The 26686-nt window shown below is 54.3% G+C and overlaps 4 protein-coding genes across 6 annotated transcripts in view; 2 read left to right on the top strand and 2 right to left on the bottom strand.

Moving 5' to 3' along the window:
* Positions 1 to 7048, top strand: part of LOC117651217 (netrin-3-like) — a gene marked incomplete at its 5' end in the record, with an annotated part of 104077 nt that extends 97029 nt beyond the window's left edge. Inside the window, 2 exons of the mRNA XM_034395031.1 lie at positions 5676 to 5744; positions 6469 to 7048. Coding sequence (XP_034250922.1) covers positions 5676 to 5744; positions 6469 to 6803 — 404 coding nt within the window. The remainder of the gene's footprint in view (positions 1 to 5675; positions 5745 to 6468) is intronic.
* Positions 7049 to 8688: 1640 nt separating this feature from the next.
* Positions 8689 to 12589, bottom strand: LOC117650254 (kelch-like protein 5). The gene is made up of 11 exons (XM_034393519.1): positions 12254 to 12589; positions 11815 to 11990; positions 11630 to 11744; positions 11236 to 11541; positions 10868 to 11140; positions 10568 to 10778; positions 10304 to 10482; positions 10095 to 10209; positions 9823 to 10000; positions 9574 to 9735; positions 8689 to 9499 (listed from the first exon to the last, which is right to left on the bottom strand). The coding sequence occupies exons 1-11, from the start codon at positions 12254 to 12256 to the stop codon at positions 9409 to 9411; spliced, it is 1809 nt and encodes a 602-aa protein (XP_034249410.1). The 5' UTR covers positions 12257 to 12589; the 3' UTR covers positions 8689 to 9408.
* Positions 12590 to 12630: 41 nt separating this feature from the next.
* LOC117650255 (vesicle transport protein SFT2B) lies at positions 12631 to 15052 on the top strand. 3 transcript variants are annotated; one of them, XM_034393522.1, is made up of 5 exons: positions 12631 to 12769; positions 12964 to 13082; positions 13234 to 13403; positions 13533 to 13650; positions 13786 to 15052. In XM_034393522.1, exons 2-5 carry the CDS (start codon positions 13014 to 13016, stop codon positions 13912 to 13914), a joined length of 486 nt encoding a protein of 161 aa, XP_034249413.1. In that variant the 5' UTR covers positions 12631 to 12769; positions 12964 to 13013; the 3' UTR covers positions 13915 to 15052. The 3 variants fall into 3 exon arrangements, with proteins under 3 accessions (XP_034249413.1, XP_034249412.1, XP_034249411.1); XM_034393521.1 differs by having other exon boundaries at positions 12667 to 12840; XM_034393520.1 differs by having other exon boundaries at positions 12667 to 12891.
* Positions 15053 to 15167: 115 nt separating this feature from the next.
* LOC117650256 (BAI1-associated protein 3) overlaps positions 15168 to 26686 on the bottom strand; it is a 41393-nt gene continuing 29874 nt past the window's right edge. Inside the window, exons 7-21 of the mRNA XM_034393523.1 lie at positions 25381 to 25425; positions 24680 to 24731; positions 24417 to 24608; positions 23879 to 23998; positions 23433 to 23654; positions 22068 to 22250; positions 21746 to 21982; positions 20828 to 21196; positions 20557 to 20631; positions 20249 to 20464; positions 19859 to 20143; positions 19214 to 19574; positions 18159 to 18282; positions 17623 to 17831; positions 15168 to 17394 (exon numbers count right to left, since the gene is read on the bottom strand). Coding sequence (XP_034249414.1) covers positions 17300 to 17394; positions 17623 to 17831; positions 18159 to 18282; positions 19214 to 19574; positions 19859 to 20143; positions 20249 to 20464; positions 20557 to 20631; positions 20828 to 21196; positions 21746 to 21982; positions 22068 to 22250; positions 23433 to 23654; positions 23879 to 23998; positions 24417 to 24608; positions 24680 to 24731; positions 25381 to 25425 — 2785 coding nt within the window. The 3' untranslated portion in view covers positions 15168 to 17299. The remainder of the gene's footprint in view (positions 17395 to 17622; positions 17832 to 18158; positions 18283 to 19213; positions 19575 to 19858; positions 20144 to 20248; positions 20465 to 20556; positions 20632 to 20827; positions 21197 to 21745; positions 21983 to 22067; positions 22251 to 23432; positions 23655 to 23878; positions 23999 to 24416; positions 24609 to 24679; positions 24732 to 25380; positions 25426 to 26686) is intronic.

The raw sequence follows: 26686 nt of genomic DNA, 5'->3' as shown, positions 1-26686 counted from the left end.
TGGCGTACTTCTCGGAGGCGGGCGCGATGTCGCTGCGTTTCCGGTGAATTTGGCCTGCAGCACGGCGTGGCGGGGCGTGGCGGGGCGCGGCGTGGCGGGGCGGGGGCTGTTTCGCTGAGTGATGGCCCGGCACCGAGACGAGGACGACGAGGACGCCGAGGGATTCGGCAGGCTCGGCGGCGCGACAGAGACAGAGACACACGCGGCCTGGAGGCGCTGCTTTCGTAAACCTCGATATGGCCCTCCATTCCCGGTAAATGGCTCTTCCCTCAACTTTTCCCCTCTGATTATGATCCCCGCTTCGGGCCCTTTGCCCTTCGCAGTGGCGTGGCCCTTTCGCCCTATTCGTACCTTCCGACCCCACACAGGCGTCGTGATGGCAACAAATCCATTCCGATTTGTTTGCTCGTCTGGGCAAAAAATGAGGGCGGGATCAAAATGGGTGCCGGGCCGGGACAACCGGGAGGGGCAGGGCAGACGCCAGACGGTCTTCTTCTTCTCCCGGCTCGCCCGATCGGACGCCTCATCTTCCTCTCTCTCTCTCTCTCTCTCTCTCTCTCTCTCTCTCTCTCTCTCTCTCTCTCTCTCTCTCTCTCTCTCTCTCGTCGCGTGCGGAAGAAAACATAAATTTAATCGAACAATCGCCGGGCCCGGCGACAGAACGCTGCGGTTTCATATTTTAATTGGTTTAGAAAAGATTTCGGGGCGCAGATTAAACTTCTCCCTCGCGCGTGCTCTCTCTCTCTCTCTCTCTCTCTCTCTCTCTCTCTCTCTCTCTCTCTCTCTCTGTCACTCTCACTCTCTATCCCGCGTCGCGGAGGAGCCTGAATATTATTCCTATCAAGCCGCGGCGGTCATTGGGATGGGAAGGCCGGGGCTTTCGTCGGGGGAATCGTAAAACTGGAATTTATTCTCGTAATGAAAGGCGGCTGGCCGGAGCTGGACAAATGAACCAACTTTCTCGCGGTGGAAATTGAGCTCCATGTCGCGCAGGGTGTTCCCTCGGGTGTTTCACTGTGTTGCTCCGCGGCGCCTCCCTGAACGGCACGTCCGCCTTGCAGTGCATCGCGAGCGCATCGCGAGGGTGTTTCACTGTGTTGCTCCGCGGCGCTCCGCGGCGCCTCCCTGAACGGCACGTCCGCCTTGCAGTGCATCGCGAGCGCATCGCGAGGGTGTTTCACTGTGTTGCTCCGCGGCGCTCCGCGGCGCCTCCCTGAACGGCACGTCCGCCTTGCAGTGCATCGCGAGCGCATCGCGAGGGTGTTTCACTGTGTTGCTCCGCGGCGCTCCGCGGCGCCTCCCTGAACGGCACGTCCGCCTTGCAGTGCATCGCGAGCGCATCGCGAGGGTGTTCACTGTGTTGCTCCGCGGCGCTCCGCGGCGCCTCCCTGAACGGCACGTCCGCCTTGCAGTGCATCGCGAGCGCATCGCGAGGGTGTTTCACTGTGTTGCTCCGCGGCGCCTCCCTGAACGGCACGTCCGCCTTGCAGTGCATCGCGAGCGCCATCGCGAGGGTGTTTCACTGTGTTGCTCCGCGGCGCTCGGCGGCGCTCCGCGGCGCCTCCCTGAACGGCACGTCCGCCTTGCAGTGCATCGCGAGCGCATCGCGAGGGTGTTTCACTGTGTTGCTCCGCGGCGCTCCGCGGCGCTCCGCGGCGCCTCCCTGAACGGCACGTCCGCCTTGCAGTGCATCGCGAGCGCATCGCGAGGGTGTTTCACTGTGTTCTCCCCCTCCCTGCGGCACCCCCTTCAGTACGGCGCTCCGCCGGGCCGCGCGTCCCTGAACGGCACGTCCGCCTTGCAGTGCATCGCGAGCGCCATCGCGAGGGTGTTTCACTGTGTTGCTCCGCGGCGCCTCCCTGAACGGCACGTCCGCCTTGCAGTGCATCGCGAGCGCATCGCGAGGGTGTTTCACTGTGTTGCTCCGCGGCGCTCCGCGGCGCCTCCCTGAACGGCACGTCCGCCTTGCAGTGCATCGCGAGCGCCATCGCGAGGGTGTTTCACTGTGTTGCTCCGCGGCGCCCCCCCTCCCTGAACGGCACGTCCGCCTTGCAGTGCATCGCGAGCGCATCGCGAGGGTGTTTCACTGTGTTGCTCCGCGGCGCTCCGCGGCGCCTCCCTGAACGGCACGTCCGCCTTGCAGTGCATCGCGAGCGCATCGCGAGGGTGTTTCACTGTGTTGCTCCGCGGCCCCCCCTCCCTGAACGGCACGTCCGCCTTGCAGTGCATCGCGAGCCCCATCGCGAGGGTGTTTCACTGTGTTGCTCCGCGGCGCTCCGCGGCGCCTCCCTGAACGGCACGTCCGCCTTGCAGTGCATCGCGAGCCCCATCGCGAGGGTGTTTCACTGTGTTGCTCCGCGGCGCTCCGCGGCGCCTCCCTGAACGGCACGTCCGCCTTGCAGTGCATCGCGAGCGCCATCGCGAGGGTGTTTCACTGTGTTGCTCCGCGGCGCTCCGCGGCGCCTCCCTGAACGGCACGTCCGCCTTGCAGTGCATCGCGAGCGCCATCGCGAGGGTGTTTCACTGTGTTGCTCCGCGGCGCTCCGCGGCGCCTCCCTGAACGGCACGTCCGCCTTGCAGTGCATCGCGAGCGCCATCGCGAGGGTGTTTCACTGTGTTGCTCCGCGGCGCTCCGCGGCGCCTCCCTGAACGGCACGTCCGCCTTGCAGTGCATCGCGAGCGCCATCGCGAGGGTGTTTCACTGTGTTGCTCCGCGGCGCTCCGCGGCGCCTCCCTGAACGGCACGTCCGCCTTGCAGTGCATCGCGAGCGCCATCGCGGGGGCGGGCCCCCCTCCCTGAACGGCACGTCCGCCTTGCAGTGCATCGCGAGCGCCATCGCGAGGGTGTTTCACTGTGTTGCTCCGCGGCGCCTCCCTGAACGGCACGTCCGCCTTGCAGTGCATCGCGAGCGCCATCGCGAGCGCCTCCCTGAACGGCACGTCCGCCTTGCAGTGCATCGCGAGCGCCATCGCGAGGGTGTTTCACTGTGTTGCTCCCCCGGCGCTCCGCGGCGCCTCCCTGAACGGCACGTCCGCCTTGCAGTGCATCGCGAGCGCTCCATCCGCCCGGGGCGCCTCCCTGAACGGCACGTCCGCCTTGCAGTGCATCGCGAGCGCCATCGCGAGCGCCTCCCTGAACGGCACGTCCGCCTTGCAGTGCATCGCGAGCGCCATCGCGAGGGTGTTTCACTGTGTTGCTCCGCGCGCTCCGCGCGCCTCCCTGAACGGCACGTCCGCCTTGCAGTGCATCGCGAGCGCCATCGCGAGGGTGTTTCACTGTGTTGCTCCGCGGCGCCTCCCTGAACGGCACGTCCGCCTTGCAGTGCATCGCGAGCCCCATCGCGAGGGTGTTTCACTGTGTTGCTCCGCGGCCCCCCCTCCCTGAACGGCACGTCCGCCTTGCAGTGCATCGCGAGCGCATCGCGAGGGTGTTTCACTGTGTTGCTCCGCGGCGCTCCGCGGCGCCTCCCTGAACGGCACGTCCGCCTTGCAGTGCATCGCGAGCGCCATCGCGAGGGTGTTTCACTGTGTTGCTCCGCGGCGCTCCGCGGCGCCTCCCTGAACGGCACGTCCGCCTTGCAGTGCATCGCGAGCGCCATCGCGAGCGCCTCCCTGAACGACGTCCGCTTGCAGTGCATCGCGAGCGCCATCGCGAGGGTGTTTCACTGGTTGCTCGCGGCGCCTCCCTGAACGGCACGTCCGCCTTGCAGTGCATCGCGAGCGCATCGCGAGGTGTTCACTGTGTGCTCCGGGGGCCCCGCGCGCCTCCCTGAACGGCACGTCCGCCTTGCAGTGCATCGCGAGCGCATCGCGAGGGGTTTCACTGTGTTGCTCCGCCGGCGCCTCCCTGAACGGCACGTCCGCCTTGCAGTGCATCGCGAGCGCATCGCGAGGGTGTTTCACTGTGTTGCTCCGCGGCGCTCCGCGGCGCCTCCCTGAACGGCACGTCCGCCTTGCAGTGCATCGCGAGCGCATCGCGAGGGTGTTTCACTGTGTTGCTCCGCGGCGCTCCGCGGCGCCTCCCTGAACGGCACGTCCGCCTTGCAGTGCATCGCGAGCGCCATCGCGAGGGTGTTTCACTGTGTTGCTCCGCGGCGCTCCGCGGCGCCTCCCTGAACGGCACGTCCGCCTTGCAGTGCATCGCGAGCGCCATCGCGAGGGTGTTTCACTGTGTTGCTCCGCGGCGCTCCGCGGCGCCTCCCTGAACGGCACGTCCGCCTTGCAGTGCATCGCGAGCGCCATCGCGAGGGTGTTTCACTGTGTTGCTCCGCGGCGCTCCGCGGCGCCTCCCTGAACGGCACGTCCGCCTTGCAGTGCATCGCGAGCGCCATCGCGAGGGTGTTTGGTCGCGGCGTGGCCCGGCCAGGACCGGCGCGCCAACACGTGTGGTACACAAACCACGCACACTCGCGCGCGCACACACACACACACACCCTACTCAACACAGACACACTCACACAGACGCAGACTCGTCGACCTTGCTCCCAGCCCAGTTTGTCACCTCCGGGGCGAGAGTGATGATGCTCCATTTCAGCTCGCGCGCCCGCGCCGTGCCTCCGAGTTAATCACAGATCCATATCTCATTAACCCATCATCCAGTCTGATTAAAATGCAGCACGGCGTCCGGGCCCTTCTCTCCCCCCCCCCTCTCTCTCTCTCTCTCTCTCTCTCTCTCTCTCTCTCTCTCTCTCTCTCTCTCTCTCTCTCTCTCTCTCTGTGCCTTCCCCTGAGGGCAAGTCGCTGCCGCCGACCCCTTGGCCCTCGTGGCTGCGGCGCACTGCTTCCTGGCTGCTCCGTTAGTGCGTTGGTGCCCCAAACCCGATCCAAATCCGCCGGGCGCTGCGCCGCGAAGAGCGACCCCGAACCGCTCCGAACCGCAGTGTTTCGTCGCGTTCTTGTCTCCCTCCCACCCCCACGGTACGCGGGGCACGCCCCGAGAGACAGACAGAGACAGAGCGACGACAGCGCCGTTCCGAATCAGCCTGCCGGCCGCGGGAATAAAGCCGAATAAACGCGAAACTTTTCCCGACTTTTCCCAACGGGACGTCCCCGCGTTCCCCCGTGCCCAGCCGCAGGCTCGGCCGCAGGGCGTCCAGCAGCCGGTTTCGTCGCTCCGTCTCCGTCGCACCTAATCGGAGAGCTTTATAAGTGCGAGAGAGACGGAGCGACGAAAACGCTCCTCGGAATCAGTCTGCTGGGAGCCCCATTAGCGAGGTGCGAACTGGAAAGGGATTGCACGGCCCTGCATCGCGCGCCCTGCATCCTGCACAAGGTTGGTCTGAAAAGTTTGCCTGAAGGTGCCTGAGGGTTTGCCTAAAAGGTTGCCTGGTTGCCGCAATGGTTGTCTGAAGGGTTGCCTCATTGCCTGACCGTTTGCCCTAAGAGGTTACCTCAATGGTTGCCTGGCAATGCCTCAAGGTTGCTTGAAGGTTTGTCTGAAGGTTTGTCTGAAGGTTTGTCTGAAAGGTTGCACCAGAGGTTGCTTCAAGAGTTGTCTCAAGAGTTGCCTGAAGGCTTATCTGCCTCGCGGCCTTCGTGAGGTGCTGCGGCACTGAGGGCGTCGGCGTCAATCGGTGCCCGCGAATGCTCCGAAGGCTGACGCTACGGGCTGCGGTTGCCTTCGGTTCTTGTTCTGTCTCGTTCTCATGTCCGTTCTTCTGTCTTGGTTCTTTCAGATCGCTGCGGCAAGTGCACAGCGAGCAGCAAGCGCCTCAACCTCAGCAAGTACTGCAAGCGTGACTACGGTGAGTCCGGACGGAATCCAACCCAAGAAAAGCAATGCACCCCCAAGCCAGGGTGGACCAGGGCGGAGCAGCATTTTCGGCCAAATAGTTAAAGTAACTCGCTTTGGAATCCAAAACTCAACTAGCGTCACGGGAATCCCATTTTCACACCATGAACCAAAGGCAATTGGGCACTAGACATAGATTTCGTAGACCCAAACGTCCAACTCTTGTGGAGTTCGCTCAAAGCATTCCACTTTTTCGCCAAAAATAAGACCATTTAGGGCCGAAGTGGTCCTTGAAATTGTGTTAGGAGACTTGAGGGAGTGTTCCAGCACAGCATACTCAAATTTGGACCGCTTTCAATTCTTTGCCCAAAACGTGAAAAACCATGATGTATATGCCTAAGCTTTTTTTTCGACGAAAATGGTCACCACCTCAGGTCTGAAATTCATATGGAACGTTGCTATGGGCCTAAGAATCAGATTCCTGGCGCCGAGTGGTCTTTGGCACATTCTATTTGGTGTAAAAATGACTTTCCCGTGACGCTAGTTGAGATGAGGAAGCGTGAGACGATGGGTTGCTCATTCATTTGCCCAAAATGTTGCTTTCCCAGCTTTCCCTCGCCTTGTACAGCAGAAAGTTGAAAATGAATTTCGGGCTGCCTGGCTGATCCAGAGACGTTCGGTTTCCTGAAAAGGGGCTTTTGGGTGAGTTCGTTTGACGTGGTTCCCTTCTGTTGCAGCGCTGATGGGCGAGGTGGTGGGTCGCGAGGCCGTGTCGGGCGACTGGGTGCAGTACACCCTGGCCGTGCACAGCGTGTTCAAGAAGGCCAGGGACTCCCGGCTGCGGCGCGGCTCCATGTCGCTGTGGGTGCGCGTCAGCGACCTCAACTGCAACTGCCCGCGCATCCACACGGGCCGGTCGTACCTGCTGCTGGGCCAGGAGCATGACGGCCACGCCGGCCACGCGGCCCGGCCGGGGCTCACGGCGGGCAGGCACTCGGCCGTCATCGAGTGGCGCGAGGAGTGGCACGCGCGCATGCGGCGCTTCCAGCAGCGCTCCAAGAACTGCCCGTGACCGCGCCGGCACCGCGGGGAGTCCCCGTGGGGACCCGGCGAACCGGGGCTTCAGCTTCAGCAGAGCCGGTACACCGCACCGGACCTCCTTCGATCTTCGATCCTTCGATCGCCGAGACCCGGGGCGCGAAAGACACCGGGACGTCCCGATCCGAGCGGAGCGAAGAGCCCCCCAGCGATACGCACCGACCATACACTGAAAAACCAAACGTGGTCTAGACCACACCACTAGTGTGGTCAAATGGGTGTCATTTTGACCGCATCAGTTGGTGTGGTCTAGGTCTAGACCACGTTTGGCCACGTTTGGTGTGGTCTAGACCACGTTTGGTGCGGTCTTTCCATGCAATGATCACACCAAACGCACCAAAACGTGGTCTAGACCACACCAACTGATGCGGTCAAAATGGCACCCATTTGACCACACCGGTTGGTGTGGTCCAGACCACGTTTGGTTTTTCAGTGAACTCATCGGGTGCAAGTTAGGCAAAAACGGCTCCTGGGTTTTCCCAGTTAGCTTGAAGTAACGACATAGGCGGTTTCCAGGGAGTTCCTGGGAAACCAGGAACCGTTTCTGCCGTGAGACGGACGTCGGCACTGGAACGAGGCTTGGCCAGGCTTGGCACGCCAGGCCGGCCAGTGGCCAGGCCGCGGCGTGTCGCTGTCTGGCCGTCTGGAGTTGGGCCTGGTCGGCCTGGCCGGGCGGATGGGGCCTCGCTCTTTCGGGGGAGTCGCGGAGTCGCGGAGGCGGCACGAAGCACGAAGGGCTCAGAGAGATTGGAACGAAACGACGCCTGTAGATATGTGTCAATGTAATGCGAGTGTGCGAGCTCTGTGGTGTGTAAAGTGACAGTGTGTGTGAATGTGTGTGATATGTATAATAGGGCTGTTGGTGATGTAAATATTGTGACCGTGTGGATGGAGTACTTATTTATTGTATTTGTAAGTCTCTTAGAACTTGTTTCCTGCAATGTATATGGATGCGACACACCTTCCTAGATGGATTTGCTAATCAAATTTTGAGCATTAATAGTAGTCCTAACCAATAGTTCAGAATGAAACCAATTTTGTCTTCTGACATTGTAGTTTTTAATTTTCTATCGACTTAGAACCTAAATGTAACAGAAAATACACTCGCTATTATTGAAGTGTTGGTAATTTGTTGGTCGTGGGACTTGTTGTTGAACGTGATTGTAATTGTAACGTCCATCTGGGTTGAGCTAGCTAGGCAAGCTTGGCAAGCTTGGCAAGCGCCTGAGGACCCGACGTAGGCAAGCCCGCTCAGCGAGTCTGTGCAACGGGACTGCCTACCGCGCAGGCGCTCGAGAAGCCGAGGGAAGTAAATGTCCAGTTTAGAAAGTGTTCCTAGTCAAGGAGGCAGGTCCCAGCCGCTCGCCGGCCACTGTGACGAAACGCAAGGAGAAATGAAGACGCCATATTGGTGCATTAGTTACTCAACTCGTTCTTTGCTTTGTAGTGGAAGCATTGTTTTATACTGTGAATTAAATATTTTACTGCTACTTCGCAGTGTAGAGAGTGCTTTTAATTTGACAAGACTACACCTGTAGCGCCAATCCCTTTCATCCTTCATGCACAACATTTATGGCTGTCTCAAATTTTCAGCTGAAAGCCCCTCCCCCCCTCAAAAAAAAAAGAAAAAAATGGAATGTGATGTACCTTTTGCCTTGCCTTTTCGTTGACAATCTCATAATTAGTTGAAACGGCTGTGGAATATTACTCTATGTGTGAGAAGCACTGAAACAAATTTTGTTTGTTGTTTAAATGACTTTTCCACACAAGGAGGCCTTTTGAGGATTCCCCAAGGCTCCTATTTCTCTTATCCATGGCTGAAAGTAACTATTGGAAGTATATTCAGTTAGAACCACAAATACTCTTAATAAAGTGGGACTTTATTCGTAATACATATATCTGATAATATAATTTGTATTTACAAACATAACATAACAAACAATTATTCTAGAAAGTCCAGCTAGTTCCAAAACAAGAATCACAGACAAAATTGGCATAGTCCAAAAGAACAAACGTACATGGATTTTGAAAATTTCATGATTTATCCATGCAAACAGAAATATTACAATGGTACTTGCATTCTTACAACACAAAACCTTGTGCTTGCTTTTAGTTCATTTAATGAGAAGTGGATGTAAAGAGTCCTTGTTAGAATTTCTTTAAAAAAAAGGGACAGCAACAAGGAGAGATCAATTGGCAAATAAAATTATTTTCTCAAATAGCACAAATATTCAACTATTTTGTTTGTACACACCTATAGAGAATTAAGGTAGTTCAGTTGGATATCTATCCTTAAAGTTAAAGTAACCAGTTGACTTTTTTTCCCATTTTTTTTCATGTTTTTGTGCAATGCTGCCATTCTAACACACAAAATTAATTTTAAGTTATCAAGTTAGTGCTTTGGAAAAATCACTAAGCGTAAAACATAATTTGAAGTTTGTGGCACAGAGAAGTCTAATTGGTCATGGTTCAACCAATCATAAAGAAGCAGATAGCCAGATCTTGATCTATGTGAAAGATGTCACGGGCCTTCGAGCCAAAGACGAAATGAGAGGGTCTCTGGTCCGAGGCAGCTGGCATCATGTTTCTTCGCGTGATATGACAGGAACTCGGAGGGTGGCTGCCCCAACTCCATATCTACGATTTAGCATTGCTTGCACACAATGCCACCTGCAATTATTTTTTCCCTCAAAATTGGTCTTTTTTAATTCTTACTGTACAAAAATGTATGAAGGAAGCATTACCTGTTGGTGCGAGGATTAAATTTCTCAACAGTGTTGGTAAAATTCACTCCATTGTAACCTCCCACACAATAAATACGACCGTCCACAACAGAAATCCCAAAACTAGCACGAGCATATGGCATTGGTGCCATGATGAACCACTGATTTGTGAGTGTGTCATACCTAAGCAGAAGTAAATACAATCATTTTAGATTGGAGAAAAACTGGAAGTAAAAATTGTTACGCAGTGTATTCAAATAGTGATCTTACCTCTCCACAGACCTCAGCCAATGATTTTGGTCACCACCAATACCACCAACAACATAAATAAAATTGCCAACAGCCACACATCCAAAGTCATATCTTTGCTCATGCATTGGGGCAAGTGAAAACCATTTTTTCTCATTATAGTCATAGCGTTCCATGGACCTTAAAACAGTGTTGTCTTCTGCAAATATAAAAATGCATTTGACTTAGAGCATTTAAAAATAATATTTCGAAAACCCTTTTTTTGTTTTATTTTTTTAAAGACTTTTACCTACCTATTTTTCCTCCCATTGCATACAATACTCCACTAACATTGATAAGACCATGAAACGAGCGATTGGTACTCATTGGTGTATAATCTTTCCAGGAAGCAGATTTTTCATCTAAATACTGCAGATTTAAAAAACAAGACAATTAAAAACCAACACCTTTTGCTGAAAAAAAAAACAAAAAAAAAACATTATGCTACAAAGGCAGCACTTACCGAAAAGGAATTCTCTGCTAGATCGGCATACTGCCCTCCAGTCAAAACAAGTTGACCATTCCATAGAGCCATCCTGATACCTGATAAAGCTTCTCTAAGAGGGGGAAGATATGTCCATTGATTTTTAGTAAAGTTGAAAACTTCAACAGTTTTTATCGCAGATGAAGGTGTAGAACCACCTACAGCAAACAGACATAAGCCAAAGAATGAGAGAGAAGGATAAAGTGAAGACCATAACGCAATGGGAATAATAAAAATACACACCAGCAACATAAATCTTATCATCAGAACAACAGACCCCAAAAAAGCTGCGAGGGGTCTGCATGGGAGGAATGACCTTCGTGTCTTCACAAGCCCCCCCTGCAGTCTTCATAGCAGTGGGTATTTCACATTTCCAATTATCATAGCCCAATGTTATGCATTCTACACTCCCCAGAGCCATACCACAAGATTCGCCTCCCAGAGCAAGAAGTACCTGAGGATGAAAAGTGTTAAATTTATTTAGTAGTTATTCAAAAAAGCGTTCAATGGTAAGGAAAAATTTTAAACAAACTCTATACTCACTTCCTGGTCATCACAGAACCGTAGCATTCGCCGTGAGTTTTCTTTGTACCCAGTTGCCCATTTGGCTCTTACATCTGTATCATACCTTTCTTCAAGAATGGTATTGATTGTGTGTTTAATCTGATGCTGAAGATTTGCATTTTCAACAATGCTCTCTTGTTTCGTTATGACAAGAGTCTCCATGGGCACTTGGAGCAGATGTACTGCTGATGAAAGCCTGTCTAAATCCTTGAGCCGATTTGTAGGGTCATGTTTAACCCAGGCAACAATAATCTGAATATGAGTGATAAGAAGTTTGAACAAGGAGTTTGAACAGGGCTTAACAACTAATGAATATGAATGGATTCACAAAATTTAACTTTGACTACCTTCAGAAGAAACCCTTCATCTGGAATGTTTAGTACTTGGCCTTGGAAAACTTGAAGAAGTACATCAGCTGGGGCAGACAAGAATTCTTCTCCTTTTGCTACACTTGCTAGGTTTTTTCTTGCAAAACGAACAGCATCGTTTATCAAGTCATAGTAACCACAGTGAAAGGTGGCAGCAGTTAGTACTGATAGGCAATTGGAAGGACTCAAAGAGCTCATTAAGAAGGAGGCACAAGCTTTGGCAACTGATGAAAGTTGTAAGATATCAGCCACCGACATAAGTTCATATATATTGTCATCAGTAACCTGGAAAACCACAAACTTAATATGTCAGACAGAGAGAAAGTCGAGTGATCACTCACATTAACCTCATTTGATAATTACTGGTACATACCTTCAGCTCAGTTGTGTAGAAAAAGTTTACGATTTCTTCCAGTAAATGAAACGAAATCTCATGCATTTCAATCCTACTTTCTGAAGCCTCTCGCAATTGGCAAGTGAACATAGTTCTGAAAGTATCAAGAAGGAGCTAGTTTTAAATACTCCAAGACAATTATTTTGCAAATTGTATCACATTACCTGAAATATGAGGAAGCTGCGGCAAGAACAACTTTATGTGCTGCTATTTCCCTTCCCTCTGCCACCAGGACAACATCACAAAATGTGGCAGATCTCCATAGTTGGCATAAACTCTGAAGAAGACACGTTGGAAGTAAGCTATCTGCATAGTTTAAGTTTGTTGTCTCGGAGTCTTCCTGCAATGCACGGAAAAATAATTTCAGTTTCGGCATGACTTTATGAGTTGGAGGTTGTATGGAAAAAGCATATCATCAAGGTCTACATGAATGCCAAAATTAATACAACTCAGAATTTGGAAATATTTAACAACAGCTGAAGCCTAGCATCACATTGAAGCAACTTCAAAACCCCACCTAGGATAGAAAAATCAATTTTTTCTCTCAACTCTACCAATAGAGACTTAGAAATAATGGATTTAGCTGATTATGACTAAACCAACCATTTAGAAATCGAAAGCTTCCGACGATTTACCGAGTCCTCCTGTCCACCGAAGACATAAACAAAGAACAAAGAAAAATGGGGAGGCAATGAACTCTGCCCCTAGCTGCGCCTAGCGAACTTCACTCGACGTGAAACACTCCGAGCTGAACCAAAACCACTGAAATACGTTATTCAGTAATGTTTTTTTTCCAAAGAAAGAATTTCAGCATAGAATTCCTTCCGATTATGATCTGCTAGAACCATGTTATTGCACTTTGCAAAGACAGGCACAGCACAGCAGACGAAAGCGTAGTGTAAACTAGCAGAAGTCTATTTACTAGTATTTGCAGTACAAACTATATACAGGACGGGTCGACGGGTCGTTCTGCGCTATTCGCAGTAAGGGGGCACGGCACGGCCTCTATGATTCTCGACTTAACGCTTTTGGTTTTCATCATTTTTAAAAGGCTGTTGGCGCAAATAACAACAAAAGTATTACTTATCGCCTATTGCCTACGCCAACATAAATAAACAGGTGACTCAGACACAGACATCAGCTCGCGGAGCGTAGCACAACGCCAACTTGAAGGCAAGACCAAGCAACAGGTAAAAGATTTATCTGCTACCTTTGTTTGGCGTCAACGTTCGTTGTATTACGTAAGCAACCGCCGTCGCCCGTGGGTTACTGGTTTCGAAGGCATTGATTTGAATAATCTTATCTCTTTGCAGGAACCATCCCAGTTTCAGTATAGGCCTAGGTTCCACTCTTAAATTTTGTCATGGATAAGTTAAAGAAGGTGCTCAGTGGCGAGGATAACAACAGTGAGGATAACTCTATCCTCAGTCCGGTATGTAGGCAGCATTCTTGTAACCTTCCAATTATTTAACCTTGTACTTAACTTCAGTCTTTTCTCCTCATGTCAAAAGTCTATGAATATTTTCACGAAATAATTTGTAACATTTTCCTAATCATTGTTTTGACGTTTGCTTTTGTTTCAGGTTTTAGATGCTGCGACTCTGAGTTGGTCAACGAGAATCAAGGGTTTTATCATCTGCTTCGTAATTGGCATCTTTCTGTCGCTGCTTGGCAGTATTGCTCTATTTTTACACAAAGGAATGGCTGTCTTTGCTATTTTCTACACCCTCGGAAATATTACATCTTTGGCCAGGTAAGAGGGAGACATTGCTTTGATCACTAAAATACTTACCTGCAAACAATAACCCGTTCCAGGTGTGATTTCAAAGTGATTTTACATCAGAATCATATCATCAAATGATGTTTTGTTCTGTTTTGTTAGCACATGCTTTTTGATGGGTCCTGTGAACCAAATGAAGAAGATGTTTGCATCTACAAGAATCATTGCCACAATTTTGGTCCTTTCGATGATTGTTCTCACTCTATTTGCTGCCCTGTATGTAAGTACTATTTCCCACTTATTACTTCCCACTTAGGTGGGAACATGTTTTTTCAACCAAAAAGCTTTGAAAGATAAGAGCCCCGAGTACAAACAGTTGTAATGTAGGTAATTAGTCTATATTTTCCTTTTGCAGTTAAAGAATGCTGGATTGGCTCTGCTGTTCATCATCTTGCAATCTGTTGCAATGACATGGTATTCTATTTCGTACATACCCTATGCTAGAACTGCAGTGAAGAAAACTTTCACTGAGTGTATTGCCTAATCGAGATACCTAAGGTTGGAAATCCTTATCAGTTTATTTGACTTGAATTATATGCATAAGTATTTATCAGAAAATGGACTCTTCAAGCATGGGAAGCACTTCAAGTGCTGTAAGTTAGCTTATGGTAATTATTAACAGTCCAGTAATGCTCTTGGGTGCTGTAAGGAGCAGGATAGTTACTTATTGTATTGTATAACATGTGTCTGAATATTATGCATTTCATATAGTCAATTATTTGAGATATTTTTAAGTTCTTTTTTCCTCTCTTTTCCTTTTAAAAGTCTAAAAACTGCCTCTTGACATTGCACTATGAAAAGTTTCCCTTCCCATGGAATGCATGTCACAATGCTAGTAGGACTGCGCTTGACTTATCAGGCAAAAGTTACATCTATCTTTGAGTGATGCTTCATTTAATGCTTCATAATGCTTCCTTTAAACTTTTTTTTTTTTTTATGGAAGTGTCTTTAGCATTATTTAGTCACATTGTTCAAGGAACAATGAAAGATTCTGAGGAGGGAAGGCAGCTTCTCTTGAGAAAATGGGACCAAGATGAAATGTGTTAATCCAAGAATCCGAATTGAAAAACAATATTTTAATAACTTTTTATGCTACTGCATATGATTTTATGTTAACTGCCACTGTTTCTTCTTTTGAAAGATGAAAGTACCTGGTGACCTGGTGCATCTTTCAGTTTTATGATCAGTTTATTACATTGTGCCTTCTAGCAGATTGAATGATATCTTTGCTATGTATCTATCATATAACTAAAAGTATTATTTATGTGAAGAGTGTTGAATGCTGTGATAAGGTTTAATTTAGAGGTAGGATAAGAATGTGAAATTGTGAGACTATACCTCATGAAATTTATCATTCCTTTTTGTGGGGAAAATACACATGACCTCACATGAACCTAATAGAATGATGTGTATCATAGTTTTGTGTTGACTGATGACCTCATTGTAATAATTTTTTGCCAATTTATTTGGCATAGTTTATACAACTTCCGTCTAATGCTTCATATTCTACACTAGTGAACAGGCCGTGAAGATTCAACATCACTGTTGATTGGATCTTAGTCTGATTTTTGTCAAATTAAGAAGTGTGTAATTTCTTTGTGAATATATTTTTATTATATGCATTCAATTGACTCTTTTATTTTTTAACACCAATATGTACAGTAGTAACAAAATAAGCAGCACAATTATTTTTCATTCAATAGCCCACGCACATTTGCTAGGGCAGCAAATCATTCACAGAGATGCATCCTTAAAAATAGACAGAATATTATACACTATGAATTAAAGCACGTTTGATTGAGAGGGGGGGGGACATGGTCAGTATGTGACTAGACACAAAGATCAATTTTTTAGTTGTGCAAGAGAAAAAGGGGGGGGGGATGGGTAAACATGCATCTATTTCATGTTTCTGGAGTATATCAGCAAGGTTTTACTTTTTTACTATCAGTATTTTACGTATATGTAATTCCTGTCTCTGCTTTACATGCGAGACCTCATATAGCCCAATACTACAACCAAAAGACAGCAGTTAAACAAATGAGTGCTTCTTTGCCAATTTAAAATGTGACCATAGATCAGTAGAAAATGATCCTCTGGACCAGTAAGGGAATATACAAGTATACAAGTATACCATTTATGAATAGAGTAATTATACTAAAAAGCACTCTACGAAAAGAAGGAAGGATATCCTTACAATTAACCACAGACTTTTATCACGGTGTGACTTCTAGTGTATGGAATTTGCTGGATACCAGTAGTTTGGTACGAAATGGTTCATATTTACAAAAGTGGAAAATTGGCAGGTCAGGTAGAGATCTACATACACTTAGAAATCATACAGAGTACAGTTCACCACACTTACACAAAAGCTTAAAGTAGACAAATCACAGCTTTCTCTTTCATGCATTTGTATTGTTCTCAACAATGGGCATGTTCCCGAAGGGAAGTTCGATTTCATTTGAGGGAAAACACCTTTCACCAAACAAGAGGTGGAGCAAAAGGATGTGGTATGAACAATAGGAGGAAGAACTCCATGTGAAGCTGGAATACAAGACCTTGCTCCTCTCCGTACCTTAGAACCCATTCCTAGTTGTCTAATACTCATTGAAGCAATTTGAAAATTAAAATTTTTGAGCTTGGCCTTGGGCTTGCACAAGAGATACTCATTAATGGGAGAATATTGGAGTACCAAGCAAAGCTCATCAAAGCTCTTGGACAAAGTAGGTATGTTTCTGGTGGTCTCCCACGAAACTAATTAGCAATTGCAAATTGCAATATTTGCTGCATTGGTGCAAGCAATTTATACTTAGGATAAAGTAAGGTTTACATTCAGTGAGGACAGTAAGCTGACAGTAAGCTTTTTTAATTGGTGTACAATGATCACCTACCTAAAACTTATAAGCTTTTATTAATATTGGTTAACAATTATTAGTAATTTTACCGCTTTCAGCAGCATTGATTCAAGCGTATAGTTTACTATAACACAGATACAAAAACAACACCAGAAACGTCTCGTGAAAATTTGAATTCTACAAGAAGATCGCGTCTTTTAAGATAAACTGACAAAGGGACACAAAGCCACATTTTCAAATATTGTCATCTTTCTGAAACTGCTTTTGCACAGCCTGACAATAAAGTTATGCTTCTTTGACAGAGAATCAAATGACCCTAGTTCATCAGTCGTTTACACACTTGACACAATGTCACATTGAAAATCACTAGAAGAGTCAATTTGACAGTTGGAACTGTCTCTAAAATGCTTAACATCCTAAAATTAAAATCATTCACTCCACCATTTGAAAAATTCACTGCAGTAAATTTACAACCCCATATCGACTATCTGTATTTTCATCCATGAAAAACTTGATACTGAATCGACCCATATCAAAGTTAGCACTCATCACCTAAGGATGTTGCTACTACCTTGCCTCACTCAGATAGAATGAGAAAACCGTGGAAGGCTGCCAAGGCTGGGCTAGCACCAACAAATCCACAATCTCAACAAAATGCACCTACTCGCACTGGGGAGCTTTTGCTCCATTATTTGAAGAACAATGCCAATCAAGTGCTGAGGAAAATGAGGGAGCAGTAAATTGGTACCGAGTCACGCGATGCCATGACAGCAGCACGCAGGCGCCGTGGCCCATTCAACCAAACCGACCAAACCAATCCCATCCAATCCAATCCACACACGCTCAGCGCTCGGCTCGACCGCGGCGGCCGCAGCGCTGCCTGGGGGCAACAGGGCAAACACAGCCAAGCCTACCGAACCTGCCAAGCCCAGGAAGACAGGCGAAGACGAAGACGGAGACGGAGACAAAGACACGGCACCCAGCCGCCCAGCGTCGCGGCCTGCTTGTCTTCCTTGTCTACGTCGTGGCCAGCCGCTGCTTCTGCTTCTTGACGAAGTCCAAGGCGACGCGGTCGTGCACGCGTGTCTCCAGCACCTCCAGGATGGGGTGGTCTGGAAAGCATCAAGTGAGGGGCCGTGGCGTGAGCGAGAGCGTGGAGGGAGAGGGGAGGGGAGAGCTGCTGAACCATCAGGGGCGGCATAGCCTAGCCCGCAAGACAGGCGCGCGCGGCGGGCTAGGCTATGCCGCGGTTCGCAGGCGTTTCGCTACGCTCGCCGCGCTGTCAGCGGCAGCACCGCAGCACCGCAGCAACTGCCGGTGAAGCGCAGGACTCTACTCACTCCTGTTTTTCTGGTGCATCAGAGGCAGCTCGGCGTGCTTCAGGCCGTGGAAGTTGTCGATGGACGAGTTGGTGTCGGCCACGCCGGGCACAGAGGACAGCGCCAGGAAGGCCTCGCCCGCAAAGTCGTTGGCCGTCAGGACGTCGTGGTCCATGACGGTGAACAGGATCATGGCGCCCTCGGAGCGGCACTGCTCCAGGGTCACCGAGCTGCAACGGGAAGCACGCTGCATTGTTGGCCGCCGGCCCGTCGCACAGTGGATTTGCCCGAAGAACGGTGGAGCCGGCAAAAACTCTAGGCGCGTTTTGAGCTCCAGAGTCGCCAAAGAGGACTTTAACCGAACGTGTGACCCCACCAATGGACTGCTCTCCAAACGAGGAATCCATTGGTGGGGTCACGTTCGGTTCGAGTCCTGTTTGGCGACTCTGGAGCTCAAAACGCGTCTAGAATTTTAGCCGCCTCCACCGGCCTCCTGGACCACTGTGCGCGTCGGTAACGTTCTCGCTGGTATTCTGGGTTCCGGCAGTGTCACGCACAACTCGAAGCACTCGTCGAACACCGGGTTGAGCGTCTTCTTGTGCACGTGCGTGGTCTGCTCCAGGCAGTGCGCGAAGAGGCGGCGGGGCAGCAGCTCCACGATGACGAACGGGTCGCTGAACCCTGCGCAATGAAGCAACCCAATCAATTAATCTAATCGACCGTGTAGTGCAGCGTGCACCTCGTCGTCAGACGTGCGAATCGTTCGAAACCGAATCGAATCGAATCAGGTGTGCAGCTTCGATTCGCATCTCTCTTTTGCGTCGCTACGCGTGGCCATGCACGCGGCCACGCAAGCGGCCACGCAAGCGGCCACGCAAGCGGCCACGCAAGCGGCCACGCAAGCGGCCACGCAAGCGGCCACGCAAGCGGCCACGCAAGCGGCCACGCAAGCGGCCACGCAAGCGGCCACGCAAGCGGCCACGCAAGCGGCCACGCAAGCGGCCACGCAAGCGGCCACGCAAGCGGCCACGCAAGCGGCCACGCAAGCGGCCACGCAAGCGGCCACGCAAGCGGCCACGCAAGCGGCCACGCAAGCGCCACGCAAGCGGCCACGCAAGCGGCGGCCACGCAAGCGGCCACGCAAGCGGCCACGCAAGCGGCCACGCACGCGGCCACGCACGCGGCCACGCAAGCGGCCACGCAAGCGGCCACGCAAGCGGCCACGCAAGCGGCCACGCAAGCGGCCACGCAAGCGGCCACGCAAGCGGCCACGCAAGCGGCCACGCAAGCGGCCACGCAAGCGGCCACGCAAGCGGCCACGCAAGCGGCCACGCAAGCGGCCACGCAAGCGGCCACGCAAGCGGCCACGCAAGCGGCCACGCAAGCGGCCACGCAAGCGGCCACGCAAGCGGCCACGCAAGCGGCCACGCACGCGGCCACGCAAGCGGCCACGCAAGCGGCCACGCAAGCGGCCACGCAAGCGGCCACGCAAGCGGCCACGCAAGCGGCCACGCAAGCGGCCACGCAAGCAGCCACGCAAGCGGCCACGCAAGCGGCCACGCAAGCGGCCACGCAAGCGGCCACGCAAGCGGCCACGCAAGCGGCCACGCACCGTTGGGGTCCAGGGGGATGACGTCCCGCGCGCTGAGCACCTCGACGCACAGGGAGTCGTGGTTGAAGTAGGCGCGCACGGCCAGCACGCCGTACTCGGCCGACTCGCAGCCCAGCTGTGCCAGCAGGCGCTGCTGGTGGTACAGGTCCACGAGGCGCTCCGTGTCGGTGCGGTGGTACTGCAGGCGCTGGTCCACCTTGAAGTAAGTGCCGGAGCGCAGGGCCTCCAGGTTCAGGCCCTGCGTGTCGGCGTGGAAGAAGGACAGCAGCAGTCCCAGCGCCTCGTGCAGGCGGTCGTAGAAGCCGGGCAGCTTGTCGCCCGACGAGCCGTCCATCTGGTGGCCCAGCTCCAGCAGCACCACCTGGCGGTGCGTTGCAAACCGTTTCAGCCACTGCACAGTGGGCCGGATAACCAGCGCAGGCACTCTAAACGTGTTTTGAGCTCTACCGAACGTGTGACCCCACCAATGGATTCCTCATTCGGAGAGCAATCCATTGGTGGGGTCACACGCTCGGTTCGAGTCCTGTTTAGCGACTTTGGAGCACAAAACGCGTCCGGGATTTTGACCGCCTCCAACGACCTTCCAGCCCACTGTGCGTTGCATACATTGGGACAGCTTGACGGACTCACGGACACGTGACTCACCTCCCACACCTCGCACAGCGCCCGCTCGAAGTTCTTGGGCAGCAGGGCGGCGTTGAGGCTCTGCAGGTGGCAGTCCAGGTACTGCAGCAGCGGCGAGATGGCGTCCACCGTGGGCAGCGAGTCCGGCGACCAGGCCAGGTGGAACATGGCCTTCTTGAGGGAGGGCCGCATCTTGGCGCCGATCTGGGCGATGATGAGCAGCGTGTACTGCTCCATCTGCGTGGCGGCCTGCTCCAGCGCGGCGTACATGTCCTCCTTCCAGGCGCCACTGTTCTGGCGCGCCGCCTCGCGCGCCGCCTCGCGGGCCGCCTCCCTGGCGTGCGCCGACGCCGAGGACTCGGGCAGCCCGGGCGAGGGCACCGGGCCGGCCAGGGACAGGGGGTCCACGGCGGCGGCCATCTCGGCGGCCTCCACCGCCTCCAGGATGCTGTCGACGTGCAGGTCGCGGGGCACGTGGTTCAGCGCGCGCCGCACGTACTCCAGGTCGTTGATGGCGGCGCACATGTCGTCCGTGGTGCGGTACGGGCCCTTGTCCTCGTAGAAGCCCTGGTCCTTGAGCTTCTGGTGGGTCAGGTCGGCGTAGAACAGCGCCGCCGTGCTGATGGTCTGCGCAGCCAGGCCAAGCCAACCGTCACTTGGTGCAAAGACAGCGACAGCACTTTAAGTACTTTTTGAGCTTGGCGTCCACTGAGACTCACCTGGATGATCTTGTGGACGATGTTGTAGGAGCTGACCAGGTCCGGCCAGTTAAGCAGCTTCCAGAACTCGTTGATCTGTGCAACGGAGGAAAAATACGCATTCAGGTAGATACTAATTCGAGCAGTTACTAATTTTAATCTCCTGTTTACCGGGCAAAAGACGTTCCAAAAATCAAGTATTGATATTTGTAATTCTTTTTTAAACCTCACAACTACTTTAATCACCACCAATTAATTTAAATAAAAATGAAATAGATGCGCTGAGACCCACGTGGTAGAAGCAGGCGGACACGTCCATGGCGGAGGTGGTGTGCCGGACGATGAGTTCCGCGGTGCACAGCGTGTTCATCTCCACGGCGCGCCGGATGCGGTTCGACATCTTGAAGTGCGCCAGGTCTAGCCAGCGGTGCAGCGCCGCCTCGAACCACGTGTAGAAGGTGGTGAGGGTGGTGGGGGCGCGCTCCACCGAGCCGCGCTCGGACCGCTCCGTGTACTCGGCCATGGCGCTCACGTCCTGCAGAGCCAGGTACAGCTCGAACACGTTGGTGCACAGCTGCACGGGGCCCGGCTCGTCGCCCAGCTCGGCGCAGCGCAGCTGCCCCAGCACGGAGCAGGTCAGGGCGCACAGGTCGGCGTGCACCTGCAACGCCAAACGCCGTGGTGATCCTCTGAGAGAGGTAGTGTCGGGGAGAGAGGGAGAGGGGGAGAGAGGGAGAGGGGGAGAGAGGGAGAGGGGGAGAGGGGGAGAGAGGGAGAGAGGGAGAGAGGGAGAGGGGGAGAGAAGAAGAGAGGGAGTGAGGGACAGAGGGATAGAGGGAGAATGGGAGAGTGGGAGAGTGGGAGAGGGAGAGAGGGAGAGAGGGGGAGAGGGAGAGGGGGAGAGGGGGAGGGAGGGAGTGTGGGACAGAGGGAGGGATAGAGGGAGAGTGGTAGAGTGGTAGAGTGGGAGAGTGGGAGAGAGGGAGAGAAGAAGAGAGGGAGTGAGGGACAGAGGGAGTGATAGAGGGAGAGTGGTAGAGTGGTCGAGTGGGAGAGTGAGAGAGTGGGAGAGAGGGAGAGGGGGAGGGAGGAAGCGAGGAAGCGAGGAAGCGAAGGAGAGAGGGAGAGAGGAAGAAAGGAAGAGAGAGAGGGGAGAGAGGGAGAGAGCAATGTTCGGAATCCCTCCCCAAGGCAACGCCAACCAACTCACCAGCTTCTCGATCTGCTTGAAGGTGATGCAGAAGTAGGGCACGTGCATCACCGAGACGAACATGTTGTCGTAGGCCGAGCGCGAGGCCTGCAGCCCCACGAGCAGCTTGTTGACGGCCAGCAGCAGGGCGTGCAGCCTGTCGTCGAGGTTGAGCGTGTCCCGCACCGGGTCCACCAGCTCGTCGTACCAGTCGGTGGCGGCCTTGCGCAGCGCGCAGCCCAGCTCGGCGCGCAGGTCCTGCAAAAAGAGGAAGGGAGTGGAGTGTCAAGTTTCCGCGCGCCGACGAGACGAGCCAAGGCGCCAGCGTCGCGTCGCCACTCACCTTGTTGAAGGGGCAGCACTTGGCCATGGCGCGCGTGTGGCCCAGCGCGCTCACGGTCCGCAGCAGCATCTCCAGGCGGCCGCACAGCTCCCTGCAGCGCGGCGGGTACAGCAGCCGGTGGCGGCGCACCAGCAGCAGGGCGTGCTCCGTCCACAGGTTGAAGGCCTCGGCCAGAGCGTCCTCCTGCGCCAGCCAACGCACCACGTCACCACCTTGCCTCTACTTCACAGTGGGCCAGAAGACCGGCGGAGGCGGCCAAAATTCTAGACGCGTTTTGAGCTCCAGAGTCGCTAAATGGGACTTGAACCGAAAGTGTGACCCCATCAATGACTTGCTCTCCGACAGAGGAATCCATTGGTGGGGTGACACGCTCGGTTCGAGTCCGACTCTGGAGTTCAAAACGCGTCTAGAATTTTGGCCGCGTCCACCGGTCTTCTGGTCCACTGTGGGATAGGCCGCTCTAGACCGCACCCCACCCCCACACCACAGGCAGTGAGAGAAGCCTTTCGAACCGTTCAACATGCAGTGCACTGCAAATGAAAGCCAAGTCCCCAGCACGCCTGTTCCACTGCGCCGCGCTCCGCTCTCACAGGGCACCTTCAGTGCCTTGGCGTCGTATTGCTCCTCCCGCACCACACCCCCGACTTGTTGCTCGCCGTGGCCGAGCCTGGCCGTGGGCTTGGTGGTGGGCTTGGTGGTGGGCAGGGCCGTTGGCTTGGCCGTGGAACGCGCGGGCCGCTTTACGAGCCTGTTCTCGAGTTCCTCTCTGTTTCCCCCCGCCCCCTCCCAGTTCCAGCGTGGCGTGCTCATGGCACCGCCCTTGGGAGGCCCCCCCCCCACCCTCTCCCGCCCTGACTTGGTGGCGCGTCGCGGTCTGGCAGTCCCACCGGCAGGGCTGCCAACCACTGCCAACCCGCCAAGCACTGCCAGCAGCCCGGCAGGCACGCCGTCCCGCTCCGAACGGCAGTCACATCACGCCCCGCCGCCCCGCCCCCCACCCCCGCCAGGCGCCACCGCCGCTGGGCTTTTACATCGACTGAATTGATTGTACAGTTCCACCGTCTGTTTGCCGCCTGCCACCCTCTGGCGCTGCAGACTGATTCCGAGGGAGGACCGCGGTGGGCCAGAAGACCGGTGGAGGCGGCCGAAATTCAAGGCGCGTTTTGAGCTCCAGAGTCGCTGAAAAGGACTCAAACTGTACCGGAGACCCCACCAATGGATTGCTCTCCGAACGAGGACTTCATTGGTTGGGTCACACGTTCGGTTCGAGTCCCATTTAGTGACTCTAGATCTAAACGCGACTAGAATTCTGTCCGCCTCCACCGGTCTTCCGGCCCACTGTGAGACAGGGCGCCGGTGCCTCACCTCCTCCCTGGACAGCGGGCCCGAGTCCCACTGCTCCTCCAGGTCGTGCATGAGCTTGACGATGATGGCGTGGTCCAGCGGCGTGACGACCGCCACGCGCGCGTACGCCGCGAAGCGCACGATGGCCAGCTGCAGGTCGGTGACGTCACCCTGGATGGCGTGCTGGTGCAGCACGGCCAGGGCGTTGGCGCCCAGCTCGCCCCGCCACTCCCAGGTGCGGTTCTGGGGACGAAAAAAACAAAGGTTCCATTCATGTCCACGCCAGCAGAGTCGCTTCCTCTGTCTGAGAGAGAGAGAGAGAGAGAGAGAGAGAGAGAGAGAGAGAGAGAGAGAGAGAGAGAGAGAGAGAGAGAGAGAGAGAGAGAGAGAGGGGGGGGGGGAGGGAGAGACAGAACGAGGAAAACGGCTCTCCGTCAGCAACGCGGAAAGGTTGCCAGGGTGCTTACGTGGTGGTACTCGTGCAGCTCGTGGGCGATGAAGACCTCGTGCAGGCGCTCCTGCTGACGCAGGTCCTGCCAGTTGTCCTCCTCCGAGGTGCCGCGGTCCTCCCTTGTCGACAGCCACATCTGCAACGGCAGAGAAGACACTCCACAGTGGATTTGCCAGAGGACACCAGTGGAGGCGGTCAACATCCCAGCCGCGTTTTGAGCTGCAATGGGACTCGAACCGAGCATAAGATCCTACCAAATGGATTGCTCTCCGAACGAGGAATCCATTAGCGAGATCATGCTCAGTTCGAGTCCTGCTTTGCGACTCTGGAACTCAAAACGCGTCTTTGGCCGCTCGCGCGCTCTCGACTTCGACCTCCGCCACTGTTACTCGAGCCAGACAAGGCAGCAATGATGTCGTCGTGCTACGCAGCCCTCCCAGCCCAGCCTCACCTTCACGACCTAGAGACGGTGAAAGGAGGAAAAGTCACCTCCTTACAGTGGCAACGTGCGACGTTTCGTCTTCCCCCAGGCGGCTCGATCCGTGCCTGCTCACCTTGAGGCGGATGCGGCCCTGCACATTGGAGCGGTGCGTCCGCGCCTCCAGGTTGAACCAGGACTCGGCGCCCTGCGACGGGATGTCCGCCACGGGGATGTTGACGCAGCCCAGGAAGTCGTCGGTGGAGCCGGAGCGCGCGGACTGGGCGATCTGCTTGAAGAAGCGGCCCAGGCCCTTGACGCCGCGCACCTCGTTGAGCCGCGAGACGCGCGCACCGAGATCTGCTTGAAGAAGCGGCCCAGGCCCTTGACGCCGCGCACCTCGTTGAGCCGCGAGACGGCGTCCAGCACCGAGGACTCGTCGTCGTGGTCCCTGCAAGCCAGCACACTGTGAATAAAAGATTGCGTGCTGCCGGTGGCGGTGGGAAGCCCCCGGCTGGATGAGCATAGCATGCGTCGAACAGTGCACGCGAACCAGGGCTGCCTCGTGCACAGGGACGCTCGCGGCTGAGAGCGGAAAAAAGCAGAAGCGCACTGCACGCTGCTTCCATACACTGCTCTCGACGCTCTGTCTCTCTCTCACTCATGGGGCGTCTCCTATAGGTGCGAGAGAGACAGAGCGACGCCAGCAGCAGTGCTTGGAATCAGTCTGCTGCGGAACTGAAGCGTACGATTTGACACCGTCATTCACTCGGTCCTTCAAGCGAGACCAGAAGGCTGTCAAAATCCCGGACGCGTGTTGAGCTTTGGAGTCGCTGTGGGACGTGAACCGAACGAATGGCCCCACCAATGGATTGCTCTTTGAACGAGGAATCCATTGGCGGGGGTCACGCGTTCGGTTTGAGTCTGGAGCTCAAAACGCGACTAGAGTTTTGGCCGCCTCCACCGGTCTTGTGCGTTCCGCTCCCATTTAATTGCACGGGAGAATTCGCTCTCTGCGCTTGACTCTATGCGCAAAGTCCTCAAGCGTAATTACAAGCTCGATGAAAAACTAGGCCCCAGTTGTATTCGAGAGGACTTACCAGATATCCAGGTGCAAGATGTCGCTGTTCACGTCGTCGATGTCACTGCAACAGAGAGGCACACTGGGTGAGGAGGAGGGGGAGGGGAGGGGGGAGGGGGGAGGGGGCTCGAGAGATCGACAGCGGGGGGGAGCGCGTTCTGTTTGCGCGGCACGGCGGCACGGCCACTAGATTAGAGCGATTAGGGCGCCGCGCGCGGGGCGCTCAAATTAAGTAGCGAGGGGCTGTGCTCTTGACATCACTTTCACGGTGACAACATCAACAACAACTAGGCAACAGGGAAGACAAGTGCCTGACGGGACGTGTCAATTAGTGAACCCTCTGCTCACCTGCCACCCTGACGACGACCCTGACGACGACCCTGACGCCGACCCCGACGCCGACCCCGACGCCGACCCAATCCCTCGGCGCGGCCAGGGTCCGCGTCGTCCGCTACCCACGGAAATTAAACTTGCCGAAGCACTGCCTGGGCTTTCCCGGCGATTCTTGCCGTTCTTGCCGTCCTTGTCACTCCCGCGGGCTGTGTTCTGCGTGTGCGAGGGAGACGGGGGCGGCGCGGCGCGGCGCGGCCGGGGGGCAGTGGGGGCAGTGGGGGCACGCCAAATGCGTCTTACCGAGCAAGCCCTGCTGCCAGGCTGCCCGGCTGCCCGGCGGCCTGTCCCACTAACAAGCTAAGGGAAGGCTTGCAAAATTACGCCATCATCAAGGCGACGAGGCCCCTCCCCCGCCCCTCGTCCCCCCTCCAATCTGCGCCGCTCACTCGCTCAGACTCATCACGCGGGGCCCAGCAAGGGCCCCACGCCCACGCCCCACGCCCCACGCCCCACGCCCCACGCCCCGCATCGCGCAGTCGCGCGCTCGGCTGCTCCTTCCAGCCCTTCGTTCCCTTCCGCCGCAGTCGTCACCAGAACACCATCAGCGCGCCAGCAGACTCATTCCGAGCCGGGTCTCTCTCTCTTCCTCTCTCTCTCTCTCTCTCTCTCTCTCTCTCTCTCTCTCTCTCTTCTCTCTCTCTTCCTCTCTCTCTCTCTCTCTCTCTCTCTCTCTCTCTCTCTCCCTCTCTCTCTCTATCTCTCTCTCTATCTCTCTCTCTCTCTCTCCCCCTCTCTCTCCCTCTCTCTCCCTCTCTCTCCCTCTCTCTTCCTCTCTCTTCCTCTCTCTTCCTCTCTCTTCCCCTCTCTTCCCCTCTCTTCCCCTCTCTTCCCCTCTCTTCCCCTCTCTTCCCCTCTCTTCCTCTCTCTTCCTCTCTCTCCACTCTCCCCCCCCTCCCCTCTCACGTCCCGTATGGGGGCGAGTGAGATCGACG

The sequence above is a fragment of the Thrips palmi genome, unplaced genomic scaffold (assembly GCF_012932325.1).
Source record: "Thrips palmi isolate BJ-2018 unplaced genomic scaffold, TpBJ-2018v1 HiC_scaffold_5, whole genome shotgun sequence".
NCBI classification, from domain to species: Eukaryota; Metazoa; Arthropoda; class Insecta; order Thysanoptera; family Thripidae; genus Thrips; species Thrips palmi.
Note: the sequence above shows the minus strand (reverse complement) of the source record. Positions and strands in the feature narration are given on the sequence as shown.

Bases quoted from the DNA above. Each gene is read 5' to 3' on its own strand.
- LOC117650255 (XM_034393522.1), top strand. From the start codon at position 13,014: ATGGATAAGTTAAAGAAGGTGCTCAGTGGCGAGGATAACAACAGTGAG. The intron at 13,083-13,233 runs GTATGTAGGCAG...CTTTTGTTTCAG, and splicing joins ATAACTCTATCCTCAGTCCG to GTTTTAGATGCTGCGACTCT. The intron at 13,651-13,785 runs GTAAGTACTATT...TTCCTTTTGCAG, and splicing joins CTCTATTTGCTGCCCTGTAT to TTAAAGAATGCTGGATTGGC.
- LOC117650254 (XM_034393519.1), bottom strand. The intron at 9,736-9,822 runs GTAAGATCACTA...ACTTCTGCTTAG, and splicing joins TGGCTGAGGTCTGTGGAGAG to GTATGACACACTCACAAATC. The intron at 9,500-9,573 runs GTAATGCTTCCT...AAATAATTGCAG, and splicing joins TTTAATCCTCGCACCAACAG to GTGGCATTGTGTGCAAGCAA.